This window comes from Myiozetetes cayanensis, unplaced genomic scaffold (genome assembly GCF_022539395.1).
Source record: "Myiozetetes cayanensis isolate MyiCay16 unplaced genomic scaffold, myiCay2020 scf7, whole genome shotgun sequence".
Lineage (NCBI taxonomy): Eukaryota > Metazoa > Chordata > Aves > Passeriformes > Tyrannidae > Myiozetetes > Myiozetetes cayanensis.
Window position 1 is genome coordinate 7,877,204 of NW_026087964.1, and position 19,542 is coordinate 7,896,745.

At 37.2% G+C, this 19,542-nt stretch overlaps 1 protein-coding gene across 6 annotated transcripts in view; it reads right to left on the minus strand.

The window, feature by feature from the left end:
* SORCS2 (sortilin related VPS10 domain containing receptor 2) overlaps window positions 1-19,542 on the minus strand; it is a 545,954-nt gene that overhangs the window by 32,880 nt on the left and 493,532 nt on the right. For all 6 annotated transcript variants that reach the window (XM_050337677.1, XM_050337682.1, XM_050337681.1 and 3 more), the window contains exons 15-20: window positions 11,006-11,126; window positions 9,560-9,693; window positions 8,837-8,965; window positions 6,921-7,092; window positions 4,180-4,366; window positions 202-335 (exon numbers count right to left, since the gene is read on the minus strand). In XM_050337677.1, the coding sequence (XP_050193634.1) occupies window positions 202-335; window positions 4,180-4,366; window positions 6,921-7,092; window positions 8,837-8,965; window positions 9,560-9,693; window positions 11,006-11,126 (877 nt within the window). The remainder of the gene's footprint in view (window positions 1-201; window positions 336-4,179; window positions 4,367-6,920; window positions 7,093-8,836; window positions 8,966-9,559; window positions 9,694-11,005; window positions 11,127-19,542) is intronic.

Genomic DNA, 19,542 nt, shown 5'->3' on the forward strand with positions numbered 1-19,542 from the left:
TTACAGTACTCACATTATCAATTTAGAAGCATATAAATCCAAGTTTCATCATTCACCAATGCCCTGATCCCAAATCCATCCCCCTCTACAAGCTGTTTTATTCCACAGGTAATCAAAGAAAACAGTTTACAAATTGAAAGAAAGGAACAACCTTTATTGGAAAGAGATTGAAAATAATCTTAGTAAAAACCGTTTGTGTACCTGAAGATTGTTTCCTATCCACCAGTAGAAAACTGTCAAATTAGGGTTCTTGGGCAGTATGATGGCTGTCAGGTTCACCTCCTGGTTTCTTCCAATGACTGGAACCACTTCTAAGTTTAAAGCCTGGAGTGGAGCTGAACAAAGTTCCCAAAATATGATTGAACAAGAACCCATCAATTTATTAATGCCTGTTTCCCCAAAAGCCTCTCACCTGCACATCATAACATCCTGAATTTATTTTTCCCTCCCTTCTGCTTTTACAACCATGTTGAAAGATATGGACATAATTGGAAGGAACTAATTGCAACAAAAAAATGCCACCCAAATCACCCCAAAATCTCAGAAACAAAACCATAAGCAATGAGATAGATCAGCCAAATGCACTTCTCTGATGCACATTTTTTTTGGTGCATTTTCAATCCTAGAACACATAAGCAAATACTCTAGTTAAAAAGTGGAAAAGGCAATCTCAGCTTGATTTTTTTTTTTTTTTTTAGTAACAAAAGATCAAATGAATAGAAATCTAACAAATCTCAAATTGCCAAGGGAAAAGCAGAAAACTGAAAAAGAATGCTGCTGACTACTCACTTTCATTATAAAAAATCAGCTGTTAGGCTCACACCACACAGCAACTCTCATTAATGCATGCTTTAAAATAGATGTGTATATCAGGGGAGTATTTATTTGCAAATCAAAATAGGATAACCTCTGTACTCCAAAATGTGCCTTAGAGTAAGTTTATTACTTTTTGAACTTTTGCCTATGAAGGTTGGAAACACTATTATTTGTATAAAAGAAATGCATCATTACAGTGGTTTTATCTGCTTCTAAGTGTTGTGTTTATTAGTGTTGTACTGCTTCACAGTACAGTAACTGTAATAAAACCCTTTCCCTTGGAGGTTTCTGAGTATATCTTTTCTCAGAATGCACAAAGGTAAAAGCTTTATAACAGAATAACGTCATAACTAGAATTTCTTAACTTCACCTGCATCATCTACCCAAGATACCAAACCACTATATGGTCCAACATTAATTACACAGAATGAATACTAACCCACCCATTCTTGTTCCATTCTAAATATCTTATACCTCATCAAAGGTTTTTCATCTCAGTGCAAGTTTACAGGTAATTAGCACTGGTATTTTTCTTATTTTATGTCAGGAGCTGAATCACTGCTAATTCACTTTGATTAAATTGACTGAACTTCTCTGAGAACAAGTTGTCTGATCTCCTTTTCCACCTCACTTCACCTGGTCAGTGTGCTGCTTCATCCCAATGTAAGACTCTACTTTCACTCTGCATTTTCTACAATGACTCTTTAATCACCTGCATGAATTCAAGTCATGCTGGGTGCTTAAACAAATGATTTCTTCACTAGCTTCCAGAGGAGTTAAAGTGTTTCTCCCTGTTGCTGGTGTCTTGAAGGAAATTCAGAAATTTTAAGAATTTCATTAAATTTGTTCCTCATAGAAATAGAATTTCCTTCTGATGAGGCAAAATGAAATCTGGAGGGATCTGCAAAACTGTTTTGATTTTGCCATAAATTTGCATTTTCCCAGAGGAAACGGATCATTTTGAGATATGCTTTTGCTCCTGAAGAAGGCTATTTTCTTCTCCAAAATTTTTAAAGGGCAAGTTGTTTGGTACTTGAGTGATGACTGCTATTTTAATCTTACTGTTCCTATACATTAAAGAGCTCAAAATAATTATTGCAAGTCCTCCTGCTTTTCTGTGTCACACAAGCCCCTAATGCATGTGAACAAGCTTCATAACACCCTTAAACGTGTAATATGAGGACTGAAGTTGACTTAAATGATTTCTATTTAACAAAGTTATAATTTTCATACAGTTTTTCAAGTTCCCTTGCTATTCATTCACTATAAAGATCATGGTTTCATGAAAAACAAAATGTGTGCAGTGTATGTAGCAAAGTATGTAGTTCTTCTTCAGGTCTTTTTATTATGAGTTGCCTACTCCCACTTATGCTATCGGACTTGATTTAATTTCTCTTACAGTTCATTAGAAAGTTGTAGATTGTGTGATCTGGATCAGAAAGCATGATTTGGATGAAAAACCAAAATTTATATAATTGTCCTGCATCCCACAGCAACAGAACTCTGAAGTGAAAAATATTCCCTTTAACATTTGCCTCTGAAAAATTTCCCTGGGAATAATACATCAGCCAGAGCTAGAGCTGAAAGCAGGACTCTGTGGACATTTCTGCTTTCATGGTATTCCACAGTGAAAATGTTCCTTAATGGCTATTAGTGCTTCGCTAGAACGTAGAAATTGCAGTTTAATTTTTTAGGTAAATTAGAAGATTCGAGTAAATTAGTTGGCACTAATTAAACAGAGCAAATCACATAGAAAGCATTCATTCAAGAAGGCTGGGTAACACACTTCCATGAGTCTTCTAGTCTCTGTGCAGCATCCATGGACAACTTCAGGATGAGATCACATCTGCCTCAGTGCTCTGCTGCCTCTGCAATTCAGCACCAAAATTCCTTTAATGGACCAGTCATTAACTTGTGTAAAGTAACTCTGGCTTCTGCAATTTGAAAATCCACTGCATAAAACAAAATCGACATCCTTTATTTTTACTGTTTATCCTAATACAGGCCACACTAAAAGAGCTTTTTCAGAAAGTGTTTGTTCCGCTTTCCATCAGGGTTTGCTACTGCTCGTCATTCTCTGGAGGATTAGAACTTATTCTTGAAGAGAAGGATGTCACACCAAGTTTTTTTCCTCTTTGTTGCTTGTACAGACTGTTCCTCAGCCTAATCTACTCCTCAGTACCTAGAAGCTTCTAAAAAGTAACAGTGAAGCCCTAAGTAATTTAGCTGAGCTCTCTGGGGTTGTCAAATGATTTAAAAAATAAACACAACAAAGAAACAGATAATGAAACTGAAGTTGAGAATTTGATTGTGATCATTTCTGTTTGATTTTAATAGAAGATTGGTCATTAGTGTGAATGGGCCCTAACTGTCAATCAAAGCAGAACTGGAAACTCTGGACTCAAGAACACTGACCAGCAAAATACATAAACATCAGCAGTCACTAGACAAGCTGACATAAAGCACATGGATCTGTGCACATCCTTGTATACGGCTCCAGTGATTTCCATTGCTTTGGGATTAGGATGGAAGACACACCACTCACAACAGAGGGGAAACAGACACCTGGAGAATGCAAGATGAGTATCTTTTCCTTTGATGCTACTTGTTCCTGATTTTTTGACACATCTGAAAACAGGCAAAGCAATAGCTGTCTTGAATCTCGAAGAAAGAGGAAAATTCAGTTCCAGTTGTGAGTTTCTCTCTTCATTTCAGTTATGAGATGACTCACATTAAGCTTGCAATGGTGCATGATATTCCCTGTGCCAGGCTATTCTTTATTTTATATCTGATTGATTGGGTATTTTAGGTCTTAATTAAGAAGTGGGAGAGAAGTCTAAGACAAGTAATACAGCCTGCCAACACAAAGTTATATCCAAGTAAAATTTAAAACTCTGTGAGAATTAACTAACTAAAATATAGATTCAGAAACACTGAGATTTTTACTAGTTTTCAAAATCATAGAAAAGCTCATGTTTTTTTCAACATATCTGTTCACTTGCTTTACACTACACCTAGAAGCTTTAAAAAGATATAGTGTTAAATTTTAGCTGCTAAGGCTGCCAACAGGGTCTTGAATCAGGAAGACGGATCAAACCTGAGATTTGAACTGAGGCATACTTGTTATTTAAAAGATTAATAAACCATCCTTCTACCAAATTGGAATAAAACTCTTTCTGACATCCTATTACATTAGGTTTAAAAGCCTCTGTATTAAAAACATACAACACTGCAAAGCTGCATGAGGGTGCTGAAAAAATATGCCTTTTCCTAATTGTGCCTGGTAATTTTCTTTACTACTTCACAGCTGCCATGAGGTTTTTACACAGTAGTAAAAGTAAAAAAAAGCAAAAGATGATTTACAGTTGACTTGGACGAACACCACAGCCTCATCGTGCCCAGCCACATTCTCAGCCTTCACTGACACACGGTAAATCCCAGGATTCTCATAGCGGTGACGGATGGGTTCTCCAGTCATCGTAAGGTTCACATATATCGCCTTAAAGCCATCTCCAAGATCTACCTGGTATTTGGTACTCAATATATCACCCTAAAAGGAAAATATATCAAAAACATCTTAAACGGTCAGAACCAAAACAGACAGGACACATGTTTATAACCCTTTACTGAATCACAGTAGCACTTTCAGCCCCTGCCAGATATTTTGACTCAATTGCAATAGCTGCAGTGAAACCACTACACCCATGGCAATGATGTTAGTGCAACAGATGCTGTGTGCATTAGTAGAGATAACACCAAATTTCCTCAGTAAGGTGCCAGCTTGGAATTAGACACCTCAGAACACTAATCAAGTTGTATGGTACAGAAACCATCACTCCTGTCTTAATGCAGCTGGACATTAAAACCTGGTGGATCCCCCACAGTTGGACACTTTTAAGATTCAGCAGCACAGGTACAGGCCATCTTGTCTAGGTTGTGCTTTTGCCAAGACAGGTTGGACCAGATGATCACTGAGGTCCCTTCCAACCTGGCAGTCTATGATTCTATGATTCTTTGAAAATCAAAGGAGTTACCATGCCTAGAACTTATGTTCCCTGGCACTACAGAAGGAAGGGAAATATATTATTTTTTCCTCCTTCTATTATTTGGCAGTGTGGTTGATTTTCTTCCATGTTTTACCAGATGAAAGAACATCATTGCTTACAATGTAAAAGAATATCCATAATAAGGAACCTGTAGGATTATCAAATACCTAAGCACCATATTTCAAGACACATAAAGGACCTTAAAAGCCTCTTCACTGTGACGAATATTTTCTTTCTTTTGACAACAGAATAGTAGAATTTAGCAAAAGAGATAATATGTTATTACAGTTTAAAGCAGAAGAGATACGTTCTTGCCAGCAGTGTAAGTGGAATCTCTTTAGATGACATTAGCTTGCAAAGAGTTCTTGTTCCCTCTTTCTTATGCTAACAAGTACATATGCCTATTTTTTTCAGGTGAGACAGAAACCAGTGTTGAAAGCCAACAGATGCAAGCTTCTCTTACTGTATTATTCTAAATAGTTTCCCTAGTGTAAAGATGAGAATGCTGTGTTTAAAACAAGACACTTCTATTTCCCTGACCAATAAACAATGACAGCAGTAGAGAGAAAACAAAAGAGTCACATAAATCAGTTAAATCTTTAAGAAGTTGGGGCTTCCATGAAAAATAGGAGATGGTCATGACATTATTTATTCATATAGTCAGCCAATAGAATATGGAAAAAAATTATCATCATCATCATTATTGCTATGATTTCTAAGAACACTTGAAAACTGCCCAAGCATACCGGAAGCATGCTTTCTTTACTCCCTGATGTCTGGCATTCCTGCATTCCCAGAAACTAGTAAATTAAGTCTGTTCATTAGAAAAAGTGGTATGTTTTGGTTTATTGTAGTAGATCTGTTTCCTAAACTCAGTAATTGTTATGAATTCTCATTGGATTTTGTCACACAGATTAAATCCTAAGAAACGCTCAGGACATTTGAGTTTAAATATTATTCTTAGCCATAGAGGGCACCAAACTGCTACATTTCTTCTAAATCTGCCTTCCTCTTTGATGTACAGAGCAAAGACTTCTTTAGAAAACACAGTATGAGATTCTCTTCAAGATCCCTCACTTCTGAAGATTTTTGAATAATTTTAAATGGTTTTCATATTGCCACAGAGATTCATGAAGGCTTCAGCAGGAAAAAAGTTAAACTGCCAATCAAAATCATTTGAGTCCAAATTGCAACCAAATGCCCTGGGCCTACAATAAACATTTCCAAACAAATTCTAGAAAGAGAAGGCAGCAGAACTTGCCACACAAACTGCTGGGGCACTGCACGCATTGGGATGCAGAGCCTGAGAAGCATTAAGCAGCCCAGTGTTCTGCACGTAACTTTCTTGATTCCATTACAGAAATAAATCCCAAGTGCTCAATTTATATCGCACAGGTTTGCCAAAATGTGCGAATTTTCTTCAAGTTCTTGTAAATCCGTGGGGTTAGCCAGGATGTACAAATACTCTGGTAACCTGAGTACAGCAGTTATAGCCTAATGCTAAAAAACAAGCATGAGGTAACATACCCATGGCAAAAAATTAATCCAAAAGTTGGTCAAGGCCCTAGAGCATTGTCTCTCTCAATAAACAGAAAAAAACCCATATCTTTGGCAACACAATTAATATAGAATAAATATTCTTATGCTGTGCTATTTGCTGATTTCTGTAAAGCTTTGCCTCATTCCTTTCTGAAAGGCAGATTCTCAAAAACACTTAAACCCGAATATTAAATGTTCTCTGCATTTCTGTGCTTCTCTGATACTGCAGTTGAGATTTTCAGTCCAAGAAGGCTTTGGTAATCCAGTTGCTTTGATTTTCCAAGAAGCTATTGCCTTTGCTGCTGAGGAGACAAATCCTGTTCTGTGGGCAGAACCTGGAGATTCACTGAGTTTACTGTCTTGTCTGATTCACTTGAAAACAGAAGTTTCAATATTTAGAAAGCCATTAATCTTTGTCTCAAGCACAAATTAATCTTCATTCAGCAGCAAAGTAGGTAGGAGTGAAATAAACCCTAAAAGTAGCAATTAAACTTTCATGGAGCCAATGTTTATTACTACCTGCTCTTGTCTGACAATGAAGGTGATGTCTTCCCCGGGCCTAACAGCCAGGCTTTCTTCTCTGATGCTGATCTGAAGTCCCCTGGGAGCAATCAATGGACACATATGCTGTGCTACATTCTGCTGCAGGTCTACTCCACCTTCACACACATTAGAAACAACTTTCCTGTACCTGCAAAAACAGTAAGCAGTGAACACAGTGAACTGGAGGTAAGCAAAAGAATGCCATCAGAGACACCAAATGCAAGTGTGATTGTGGCTCACGCATTTTCCTTAGGTACACAAACAGAAAAGATTGCAGATGATCAAAAGCAACTCACAGTGCAAGTACTTGGATTGGGGACATTGCCTTTACTAAGAAAAACCCATTGAAGAAGGGTGGTGTGGAGCATCATGAGGATTTCACTTAAATGCATTAGAACAGTCTGTCTTTTCAAACTTAGAAATGTGCCTGACTAGCCCTCCAGGAGACAGACAGTCTTCTGTCCTCCTTGCCATCCCCTTTCCTAGCATTCAACAGTCCTCAGTGCTCTAGAGGTCTTGGTTCAAACCCCAAAGATCAGGAAGAAATTAGACCAAGCAGCTTCTGCTTTAACCCAGAACTAATTGCTTAACTGCTGCTCTAAAATCAACACATTTCTTAAAAGACTTGCAACATTTGTTTAACATAACAGTATAAAAAATTGAAAGGAGTAACACTTTTAAAGAGCTAATAATGAAATACTTGGGTGTGTACAGTAATTATTTACAGATCAGTTTTCCACAGGTATGCGATTTTTAAAGTCCTTTACAATCAGAGTCATATATCACTCCTCTGAATTCCCACTCAGTATATCACAGCTGTCAGCCGCAACCCAAAAGGCATCATTTTCCTCAGTAAGGCAAATATACACAGTGTCTCTGATTCTATTGCCAGATTGGACATTTCATCATTTGGTTCTCATCTCTACAACTGACTGAGATGGTGTTATGATAAGCCAGAATAGATGCCAGCTGCAAGTTATTCTCAGCACAGACGTCAGACTACATTGTAGCGTGTATTCTGTGTGGTATTGTTTACAGTTACTAAAGCTTTCCTTTGATTCTGAGTGTCCCATATGGTCAGGAAAAGAATTTATTCTTCGCAGAACTCCTTACCCTTATGAAAGTGAGAGACTGGGAAATTCTGTGAGATGTTACCAGGTCCTCTGAGTAATTTATTAGATCCAAACTGAAAATTGCTCTGGGCCTGAGCAATGAGCTAGAACAAAAGGTTTTGAATGGACATTCCATAGTCAGAAGTGTAAAAATGGCTACAGAATGTTACTAGAAAAAAAAAAATAAATTAAAATGCTGCAAACAAGACAGCTCCCCCTCTTCTTGAACAGACTAGTTTTTGAACCACTGGGAACACACAAAGTAACAATTCTCTTTCCTTTATCTGTAGGAAGCTTTTGCACATGCTCTAAGTACGTCACAGCTTTTGCATTTCCCAGTTTTTACTGTCTGCCTCATTTACATTTCATAGAATCACAGACTGGTTTGGGTTGGAAGGGACCTTCAAGATCTTCTAGTTTCAACTTTCCAACCAGAACAAGGAAGATATTCCATTAAACCAAGTTGCTCAAAGCCCCATCCAACCAGGACTTCAACATTTCCAGGGAACAACTGCACAAATTGTTCAGTGTCTCACTACCCTCCCGGTAAAGAATTTCTTCCTAATATCTAATCTCAACCTATCCTGCTTCATCTGAAGGCCATTCCCCCTTGATGTATCAATACATGCTCTTGTAAAAAGTCCCTCTCTCGCTCTCTTGTGGGCTCCCCTTAGGTATTGAAATGTGAATTAATTTCAAACCACTTTGAGGCTGCTGGTTGGAATATTCTTCCCCTGTTTGGAAGCCTCATCAAGCCAGCTGAATGCAAAACCAGCTTACCCAGTGCTGCTGGTGTACGCCTGCCCCAGCACACAGTCTTCAGGAGGTGCTTCTGGGTTAAACCAAAAGTCAGCAAAGCATTTGTTAGACTCCGACTTCAGAAGTGCAGAGCGCTCAAACCCATAATCACTGAAAAACATCAACATCAAGTGTGTTACTATCCCCGCTTCACTCAGCAGTCTAATTTGGGGTGGACGAGACCACATTTTTAAGAGTAAGTAAATTTTTGTAGTGTTATTCTACCAGATGAACATACAAATTCATGAAGCCAGTTCTGCTTTAAGTTCAATGGGAGTTGTTTACACTTAGGGGAAAAACTGGTTGTAATTACTCTGTCAGTTCTGCAAAATTAACTCTCTTGGTACCTTACATTTTTTAAAGATTTCCTTTACCACTCAGACCAAACATTTCCTTGCTTTTTTTTTTTTTCATTTGCAAATAGAAAGGGTTTGCTTGCCTTTTAAATGAAGTCAATGGTCATTTTTCAAGCCTTAATTAATAGAGAAAAACATCCAGACTTGTTCAGTCAGGTGAAACAAATACTTGAACATTTGCAATATTTTTAAACAAATGCAAAAGAAACTTGTTATTAAAAAAACAGTTTGCCCATTTATTTATTTATGGCTATGTGGGAAGAGGAGAAAAAGGAGTAAAATAAACCCATCTCAAATGCTAAGTAACAATTTACTAGCAATAAATCAAAAGGTCCACAGACAGACTCACCATAAGAAATCAGAGTTCACACATTCACAAACTTTGGATGTAAGAGCTGATGTGAAACTTCTCCCCTTAATGCACCATGATGAAATCTTCCTCTTTCGAAAGCTCCTCTGCTGGCCCATGATGCAACGATCACCCTGGATATCAAAGCACTGGACTTACTGCACCATAACCTACCGCACGGCTGTGACCTTATGTTGTCCCAAGAAAGGCTGATCTTCCCACCAAGAACTCTCTCATGTTCAAAAATATAGGTATAGATAGCTCTCATATTCACTGCTGTCTGCTAACAGGTCATTACAAAGTTGTACCATAGGCTGTATTTCCAGGGCAAAAATCTGAAGATGTACATGAAAACTCAAGAGTGATCTAACCCATCTTTCATTTGTGCACAATCTAGGCACAAAGCTCTAACTGGCCATTTAAATATTCAGTGTGGCTGCACATAGCTGAAGTTCTCTCTAAATCACCATGTCTCACATTGGCAGTCAACCTGGAGTACCAAGCATGTGGACACAGGTAGAATGAAGGTTATCTTTACACATTCCACTGGTAGTTGGACAGCTGCAAGTACTCTGTCAAAGTCATTTTAGTAGTTCCTAATTTCTGAAAGACATTTCAATGCCAATATCCCAAAATACCATTACTCTTTAGGCTCAGATCTGCATAACATTCTTAGTAAACACACAGCAGTCCCAAACAAGAAGTGTAAAATTAGGCACAAGAACTAGCAAATGGGAGCTGTAGAGCTGGAGTAACACAGAGTCATATGCAAAAAATAAACTAACCCTGCAGAGAGCAAAAGAACAAATGTACTGGAAGAAGTAAAACCTAAGAATCAGAAGAATTATTAATAAATATGACATATTCCATTTAATTAAAAAAAACCCTCAGATTTGTCTCTTCAATCACTGTAGAGAGAATTTAGTTTCCCAAAATTGGATTTGGTCAGAGCACCAGGATTAGCACAGCCTTAATGCATTACTGCAGAAATGATATTGCCCAAAACAACTGGACTCCGTTACATGATTGGTCCACTGAGATCCTAAATTACTTCTGGAATGGACTTTACTTATGGCAATTATATATGCATACGGTATGTGGTCAGGAAGTTGGCAGAACACATGACTGCATGTTGAAATTGTTTCAATCAATATTGCACACTTCAGTTTATGGTATATGCTTCCCAATCTAGCAGGACCACCTATTATTATGGCAACCCACCAGATATACTTCCACCTTTACTAGGAAACAGATCACACAACCAAAATGAACACAAAATCCTCTCTCATTTTAAACTATTGTGAAATCAGCAAATATCAACATAAGGAGACTAAGCTGAGGATGTGGCATCCAAATTCAACTTGGAAACATTTTCCTAGCACACAGTTCTATATAAATCTGAAAGCTACGGAAAAGTTTTGTCAGTTAACATAAGACCATGAATACCTGCAGATTTGTGAGCTCCCAAGATTCATAGTCATCATCAGTGCACTCCCTGGGGAAGGATGGTCTGAAGTCCACCTTCACCAGTTCCCAGTCCGAACGGTAGCTAATATGTCCAAAGACTCTGAACAAAAAGATCAAAAGTTAGCTCTTACTGCAAAGAAATACCATACATCTGAGATTCAAAATTTAAGTCCTATCTTTTCTTTTCCACAGTCATAGTTCTGTGCTAAAAGGTCCCAGCTTAATTTTTCTTCTACTTTTATTCCTCTTTATGTATAAGGAGTCTAGTTAGGAAACATTTGTCAATTGCACATGAAACTTTACAAAGAAAAAATATATCTCATATATTAGAGATTTTTTTTTCCTAGCAAACTATCCAGAAATTTAATTGGAAATAACCTTTTCTAATTTGGAACACAATATTTTTGTCTATTATCTTGCTATATGAACAGACACCTCTCAGATTTCAACAGGAAGCAGAACCAGGATCACCAGGTTCAATTTCCAGCTCTGTCACTCACTCCTTGAGATTATAGTATAATTTCTTCAGTTTGTTTTGTTGTGGGGTTTTTTTGTTAATTTCTACAGTTTTTAGATAGCAATTGGCTATTGTTTAAACTCATAGCAGCATAATGAAATTGTACCAATTTCTAATGAATACACTGCATCTACATATTGTACTGAAGAACTCAGTCCCCTGTTCATTTCAGATAGTCTCTTGTATAGCAAAAACCAGCCATAAACTGTACAGTTTTTGTATGGGAAAAAAAACCAACAACCAAACCAACAACTGATTGCTTTAAAAACCAAGCTGCATTTTCAAAGCAGCCAACATTTTCTAAATCAGAATCTTTATTTCCAAAACAAAATGGGTATGTATGACATCCAGAAACAAATTAGAAAGGATAAAGACTCTATTTGGGCAAAAGTAAAATGTATTTGTGGTTTGTATCAGGCTTATGTGACTTACTTGCCAAAGAATTTAAGGTTGATTCTGAAGCCAACAATTCCTATGCAGTTCATACTGCACAGAGTTCATATTCCAAGCTTTAGTAGCATTCTCCAAACTAATTCATTCCTTTTGTTTTGCCCTCAGTTTTGTCCAAATCCAGACACAGCAGGATTGGTAAAGTTTTGTTAAAAGCATTCTGCTGCGCACAGACATTTCTCTTGTCCTGAATACCAGGTTCAAAGTGGAACTAGGGTAGACCAGAAGTGAGTGAATGGTCAATTCTCTACAGCACAGAGGCAACATCATCACACTGAGCATTTGTCCTGGTAAATAGACATAGAGCTCCGAAGTCTACCAATGAGGCTGAAAAGTAGTTCACAGAGACTAAAGATGTACAGTGATTTCTCCCCTTCCTTTCTGGTGTCTTTGCTTCTCATCCTTAGCAGAGAGATGTAGATATCAATACATTATTGCCCACTGCTCACATTGTAACGACCTAACAAGCCACACGCATAGGAAACCACGCCATCAGCAGTGCACTTAATTAAACAGAAACATATGCATCTAGTTTGTATGACTTACTCTTTTCTTGTAAGGCTCTGAGATTAAAGGAATTGGATCATCTAATTTCTTTCCTTCTAAATGCACCCATGGCTCAGAAGTAGAAGCAACACACAAAAATTAAAAAATGTGGCTCAGTCCACTGATTGTATGTGCACATAGGTGTGTGGTCCCACTTCTCTCCTTGAGACCTAAGGATTTGGTTCCTTTTTCTGGTTCAGCTGGATCCTGAGAGCTGCTGTCACCATATAATCTTATTCATTGGTAGTTACATACTCAATAAAGTGACTACTTAGGTGGTCTCATGCTTTTTCCACAACGCCTGTTTCAATATGACTGGGTTTGCTGACAGACATGAAGTGTCTTTTGCATGTTAAATACCTGTAACTCTTTTTTAAAATCTTTGTTTCTCCATACAAGGTACTACCACAAGGCAGACTTCACCATGTGCTTATGCAACACCTACCTACCTCAGTGGTAGGTGCAATACCTACCTCACTGAATGCTTCTCTAGACACCACAAAACTGTACAAATTTATTGCATTTCTTTTATTAACCCATTTATCAACTAATACGTTCAAGTGCAGGGAGCCAAGTCCTGTTAAAGCTTCACTCCTGCCTCAAGGAAAGTAGAAATGAAATTTTCTTCATTCATGTTAGCTATCTCAGACAGATTAGTCAGGAAAGGAGGAGAAAGGAGATGGTGGTTTAAGTTCAAGGCAGAATAGAATAATGAAATTATCCTGAAAGCATAAAACAATCTCTGAACTATTATTAACTATATTTGAAATGTCATGAGGGTGATTCCAAATGACTATGGCAAGGGAAACATGTTGACCCTATGTATAAATACAGACACACAGACACACACACACACACACTCTGTGTGTGTATGTGTATATATAAACATAGATATGAAACAGCAAAATGAAGATCAGAGAGTTACAGCATTAATTTTGATATCCACAAAGATACCAAACAAATTATTGAGCTATCTACTTCTAAGCACCTTAGAGATAATTAAAATGATAACAAACAGCTACCACGGATTTGTCAAAACCAAACAATGTCAAACTAATGTAATTTCCTCCTTTTACAGGGTAACTGGCTTAACAGATAAAGGAAAGGAGACAATCTAGCATATTCTGACCTTTGTTAAAACTGTTATACATTTCTAGCTGACATTGTCTCAATGTAGAAAAGAAAACATCAGTGCAGATAAAATCACCGTGAGGAGGAATGGGAGTGCATATCCAATTAGAAGAATCCATTTTCAAAAGGTAGTTATCAAACAGGGAATATTTTGAGATATGTATCACAAAGATATGATGGGTCCAGAGTCAGTATTTTCATTAACACTCATGATCAAATAAGAAACACAAAAAATTTTGCAGATAACACAGAAGGAAGGGAGTGGACGTTGACTGATTGAAGCAATGTTCAGAAATCCATATGATGAAATACTCCAAAACCAAATGTAAAAAGCACTTCTGGGAAAAAAAAAAAAACCAAACTCACAACAAAGGTGCAAAACCAAGATGGAAAATAACTTTCAAATATTGAATAAAAGACTTAGGAAATTCTGGGAAATTAAACTAAAAATGCATTGTTGATGTAAAATAAGAAAGACTAATTCTAGGTTGTATTCAGAACTAGAAAACAGAAGACATGGAGGTAATTATTTTTATAAACTTGGCAAAAGTGGAGCCTCTGGAAGAATATCATGTCTAACTTTGGATATTTTATGCGTATTTACATACCCCATAAAAATTAATTTGAAGAGGGACTGCTTAGAAAATATAACCAATGAAGAAAGATTGTGGGAATTGGGGTTTTTCTCTGGAAAAGATAAAACTGAGAAGTACAACAAAATGCTTTCACATTCTTGTTATAGAGTGAAAAGCTGTCTTCAAAGAGACCTGGAGGAAGGGCAAGAAAGAGGAAGTACAAGGATAAATAAACTTAAAACATACAGCTGCACAATTCCCTAATTCCTTCTCCTCAGTACTGGTGAGGCTACATGTGAGTACTGGGTCCAGTGCTGTGCTCCCCAGAACAAGAGAGAGATGGAAAGACTGGAGGGAGTCCAACAAAAAGCTGTGAAGGTGATGAAGGGGCTGGAGCATCTCTCCTGTGAGGAGAGGTTGAGAGAAGTGTGACTGTTCAGCCGGAAGAAGAGAAGGCTCAGGGATGTCTACCAAAACCTGAAAGGAGGGTGCAAAAACAACAGAGCAAGATTCTCTTCACTGGTGCCCAGTGATGGGACCAGAGGCAACAGCCTCAAAACTGCAACACAGGAAGTTTTCTCTGAACAACAGGAAACAACATTTTTACTGTGAGGGTGATCAAGCACTGGCACAGGCATCCACAGAGGTTGTGGAGTCCCCATCCTTGGAGATATTCAAAAGCCATCTGGAAACAGTTCTATGTGGTTGGCTCTGGGTGAGCAAAGGGGTTGGACCAGAAGACCTCCTGAGGTCCCTTCAAACCTCAACAATTTTATGATTCTAGAATTCTGCAGAGGTAATGATACAAGATATTGGAGTTGTTTATTCCTCCTCACCAGAGTGAGAATTTAGATACCATCAGGATTAGAGATAGACATTAGATAAATTGGAAAAATATTGCCCAGTTAAATATCCTACAATGATAGAAAATGTACAGAAATTATTCTAGAAATTATGCAAATTTTACCAGAGTAATATGGAAGCTATATACAAACTATATGTGCATACAGCAAAGGCACAGTTTCAAGGGGTAAACTGTAACCTTCTCTGTGGATTTTTAGAAGAAGATAGAAATAACTTTTACTACCTGTTGGTCCAGCCTCTTGCAAAAAAACCCCAAACTAACAAAAAACGTAATTTCTATTATGGCTGTTTTGATTCTACAGACTAAAAACCAGGTTTTGACAGAGCACAGTAACTGCACCGCTGCAAGCAAAATCCCATAGATTCAAGAGAGTGTCCCACTACAGTCACAAACCCCAATAAAAACACAGTCATACCACTTTGTAATTCATAGGGTAAATTTCCTAAGGAATCCAGTGCTTTATATATATCCAGTTTAGCAAACTGTTTGAAAAAAAAGCTTAATGATTATTAATGCTGTACTGCAGTAGCACATGTTGCTCTATAGTTTACAGAGCTTTGCAGACACATTGGATGAGTGCATTTAAATGTATTGCCAAATATCACTATAATAAAGAAAGAAGCATTTTTTCAAAGTAACAAAGGCATGCATTAAGTAGGATTCGATGGATTAGACAAAAATATGAACTACAATAAAGCAATACATAACAGCAATCACAATCTAATTGCTCAGGTGCAAAATATATATGACAAATAAAATCATATGAATGGAAAAAACTGGAACAGCTCAGCAAGTGTAACTGATGACTAGAAGTTATATATCAAGATCATAGTAATTCATAAGCTACTAAAACCTTCCTCTTGATTAATTGTATTACATTAGAAAGCCATCAAATCAATTCTGTTGAAACTATAAAGGATGATGCTGTGATAAATAATTTCTGGAAGGAATTCCAATTACCTTTGAAATTAATTTACTTTTATTTGCAAGAATTTGGGATCCATAATTTTAACTTCAGTGTTTCAGTTGCCATAACAACTTTGTACATTTGTTCCTAGTTCATTTATGAGCCCATAATTTTTTAATTTGATTGCATCATTTGATAGATAAGACAGTTTAATGCAGATTTTAAGCTAACTCATTTAAACTATTTGCTAGAGGATTGCTGGTTATTTCTGTTCCTGATAAAGCTCATAATCAGGGGGAAGCTAATTTAACAGAAATTATATGCAATGATAATCTTTTCCAGAAAATGCACATTTCTATTCAACAGACAAGAGTATCTATGCAATAGATACTCTGGGTTCAGATGAGCAGTAATAGCTGTGTCACCTGCTGTCAGTGTCACCTGCAAAGTCAACTGCAGCTATGAGGGTGCTGATGCTGGATACCCCCAAAAACTTATCAGGTAAACATTCAGCTTCTATGACTTCTTGCAGGAGAAATGAGCCTGAGTTCGACAACACACTGCTCATCTTGGATGACAGGGACATAGATTTTTGCCTTCCTCTTTAACTTTTCTGCTGTGTTCTTCCAGATTTTGTACTTAGCTTTTCATAACATCAAAACAGTCTTTGCCAGAGCAGATGGATTAGCTACATATCATGGATCTCAACCCATATGCATTGACACACCTTGAGCCAACTTTTGTAGTATTATGGTGGTTTACCTTTGAGCTTTTTGCCACATTGTCTCCAGACAAAGAAAAAAGCTTTGAGCAGCCTTTTGTCTGGATCCTCAGAGCGGCACAGCTGAACCTACAAATTTTATTCATGAAAACCTGAGAACACTCAAAGACCTTAGAGTGGTGGGAGTGATCCTGCAGTATTTTCCCACCAAGGTCACAAAGACATCACATGCAGAATTTATTCAGGTGTTTATTGTAGCAACTAAAATTGTGCAAATTTTGCAGTCATACTGAAGTCATACTGAAGACTACTGATGACAACTGTTGTGATGCACAGCTACTTTTGTTTGAAATCAGAAGCCTCTTTCACTCTTGACTCACTGCTTTATTCTCCCAAGCGCTGCATTGGCTTTTTCTCTCCTCTATATGACTGCCATCAACTGTGATGTTCACAGGACGCTGTCAAGGTAGCAGAGTGTCTGCATAGTCCTGTACTGCCCTGTTGACACACTCTGATAACTTGACATGCCAGTTAGGGATGGATCAGGATCTTTCGATTTTTTTGGGAGAGCCTTCAAATGTATACAGCTGCTGACAATAAAACCTAAGACTTGAAGCAGGGTCAGTTGAGGACCCCACATACAGGTGATATGGGCAATCTCAATGGCTCTGTCTTGGATAAAATGTCTAAATTCCTCTGCACAGAACCTGTGCAAAGATATCCAAGCATGTACCTGAAATTCTTTATGGATCTAAACCTCAATATCTAACAGTGAGTATGTGACCAAGCGTGGAAAGGAAACCACACTCTCAAGAGATGGTAGTTAATTATTTTAGCAACTGTTTCTGTCTCCTATTCTTTTAAATGGGAGCAGTCACAGAGCTTTGCTAAAAAATGGTATTTATATCTTGTTCTCCACATGAGGCTTCTTTTTCTGCAGTAAATCATATTAGTAGGAAACAGTTATCAGTGAACTTACTGTATTGTTAAAATATTTTTTAAACTGTCAGACCTCCCTGATAATTTTTATAATACAATTGCAATTTCAGATTATATACGCAGTCTACCTTGCAGTTCACTAGATATCAGAGGCCATTTTTTACATTAAAACAGCAGCAACTTTCTCAGTTGTCTTCTACATAAAAGGATTAGTGTGTTAGAAGTCTCTTGTCAATTTATGGTGAGCTCAAAGAGCTGAGTCCTTTGCTTCACTTAGACCTTTACTACAAATGATGACAATATCACTGAAAAAGCAAATAAATGTGACAATCTTCTTTTTGTTCTGCCTGTTGTAGTTAATACTATTACAGTGCCTTGCCTACAGCAAGACACATGCCAAAATCTGTGCAGAAATTACCTAGCTGAGGGAGTAAAATGATGAGGTCGTGGCATGGAAGGATGTACCTTAGTGTAGTCACTGCCAACAGGTAGTGTTCTCCTTAACTCACAGAAGTAACATTATTAATGAAAGATTCTCAGAGGAGACAGAGAAAGTTAGCCATGGCTATGTACTACAACAGTATTCAAAGACTACTATTTAAAAAAAAAAACAACAAACAAAACAACAGGTTAATCTTTATAGGCACACTTTCCCTCCAACAGTTCTTTGCTTCCTTTACATCATTGTAAAATCAACAAAAACCTAAATAAGTCAAAGGGCTCATACCAGTAAAATGGGTGAAAGTAATGTAAGATTCAAGCTACAGTCTGTGCAGTCTGTTACACATCAAGATTATAATTCAGCATATTTTTCTAATTCCCCAAAAGAACATAACAGAGGTCATGTTTCAGTGGCCTTCCTAAATTGCAGTTACAGAAATGATGAATGCTTCCATGTGCAAAAGTAGACACCTGCCTACATAAAGCAACTACACATAAAGAATACTTGTATACACAACAATCATGTGCAACTATACTGAGACATTCATGATTTAAATGCCCTAAAATACAAACACATGCATATACTTAATGCATAGGATTATTTGGTTGGGCTGTAGTTTTTGGTTTGTTTTTTTGTTTTGTATTTTTTTGGCTGACAAAATGAAAAATGAGGGGAGGAAACAATTTAGTTGAAATTGAACCAAAATATGGGTTTTTTTCATTGCTTCCTGCTTCCAAACACTAGTAATTGCCATTCATTCTTTAATGCCAAAACATCTTGGTTTCAGATCATTTGGGAAAAAAGAACGGAAATGAATGCTTAGGTTCTGAGAAGTGTTAGGGAGGAGTAGGATGAGGGTGTTCCCACTTTGTCCAGAAGCTTTGGATTCCATAATCTTTATGAATTGCCTCCAAAATTTCTTTCCAATGCATTTGGTAAGTTCCTGTCCAAGAACAACCTTTTAACATATAAGCTGTTTGGAAGAAATTGCAGATTTAATGCCTAGCCTGATGCTTTATGCAGAAGTAAATACAAAGTAGACAGTGAACAAAATTGATTAAAGAGAAACATATGACACTGTAGAGCACAGCTTTGCATCATTCAGCTCCCTGCTGTCATCTTATTTAAAGATCAAATTAATCTGATACTTACAAAAATGTATAATTAATCCTTTAGATAATACTTTTTCCACCTACTCACGTGTTTAAAAATCAGGTCTCTTTTATCACAACTGGAAATTCTTCATTCAGACTTCACCTAATAGAGCTAGAGTTAATAGCCTATAGTCACCTAAATTGTGGCTCCTTCATTTTGAGAGCAAATTACAGCAAAATAGAGTTCCAGGCCCCAGCCAAAATGAAGTAAAATGCTTTAAAAAAGTATTTGTTGGCTAAGTTTCCAATGTCCATTTATTTGAAATAGA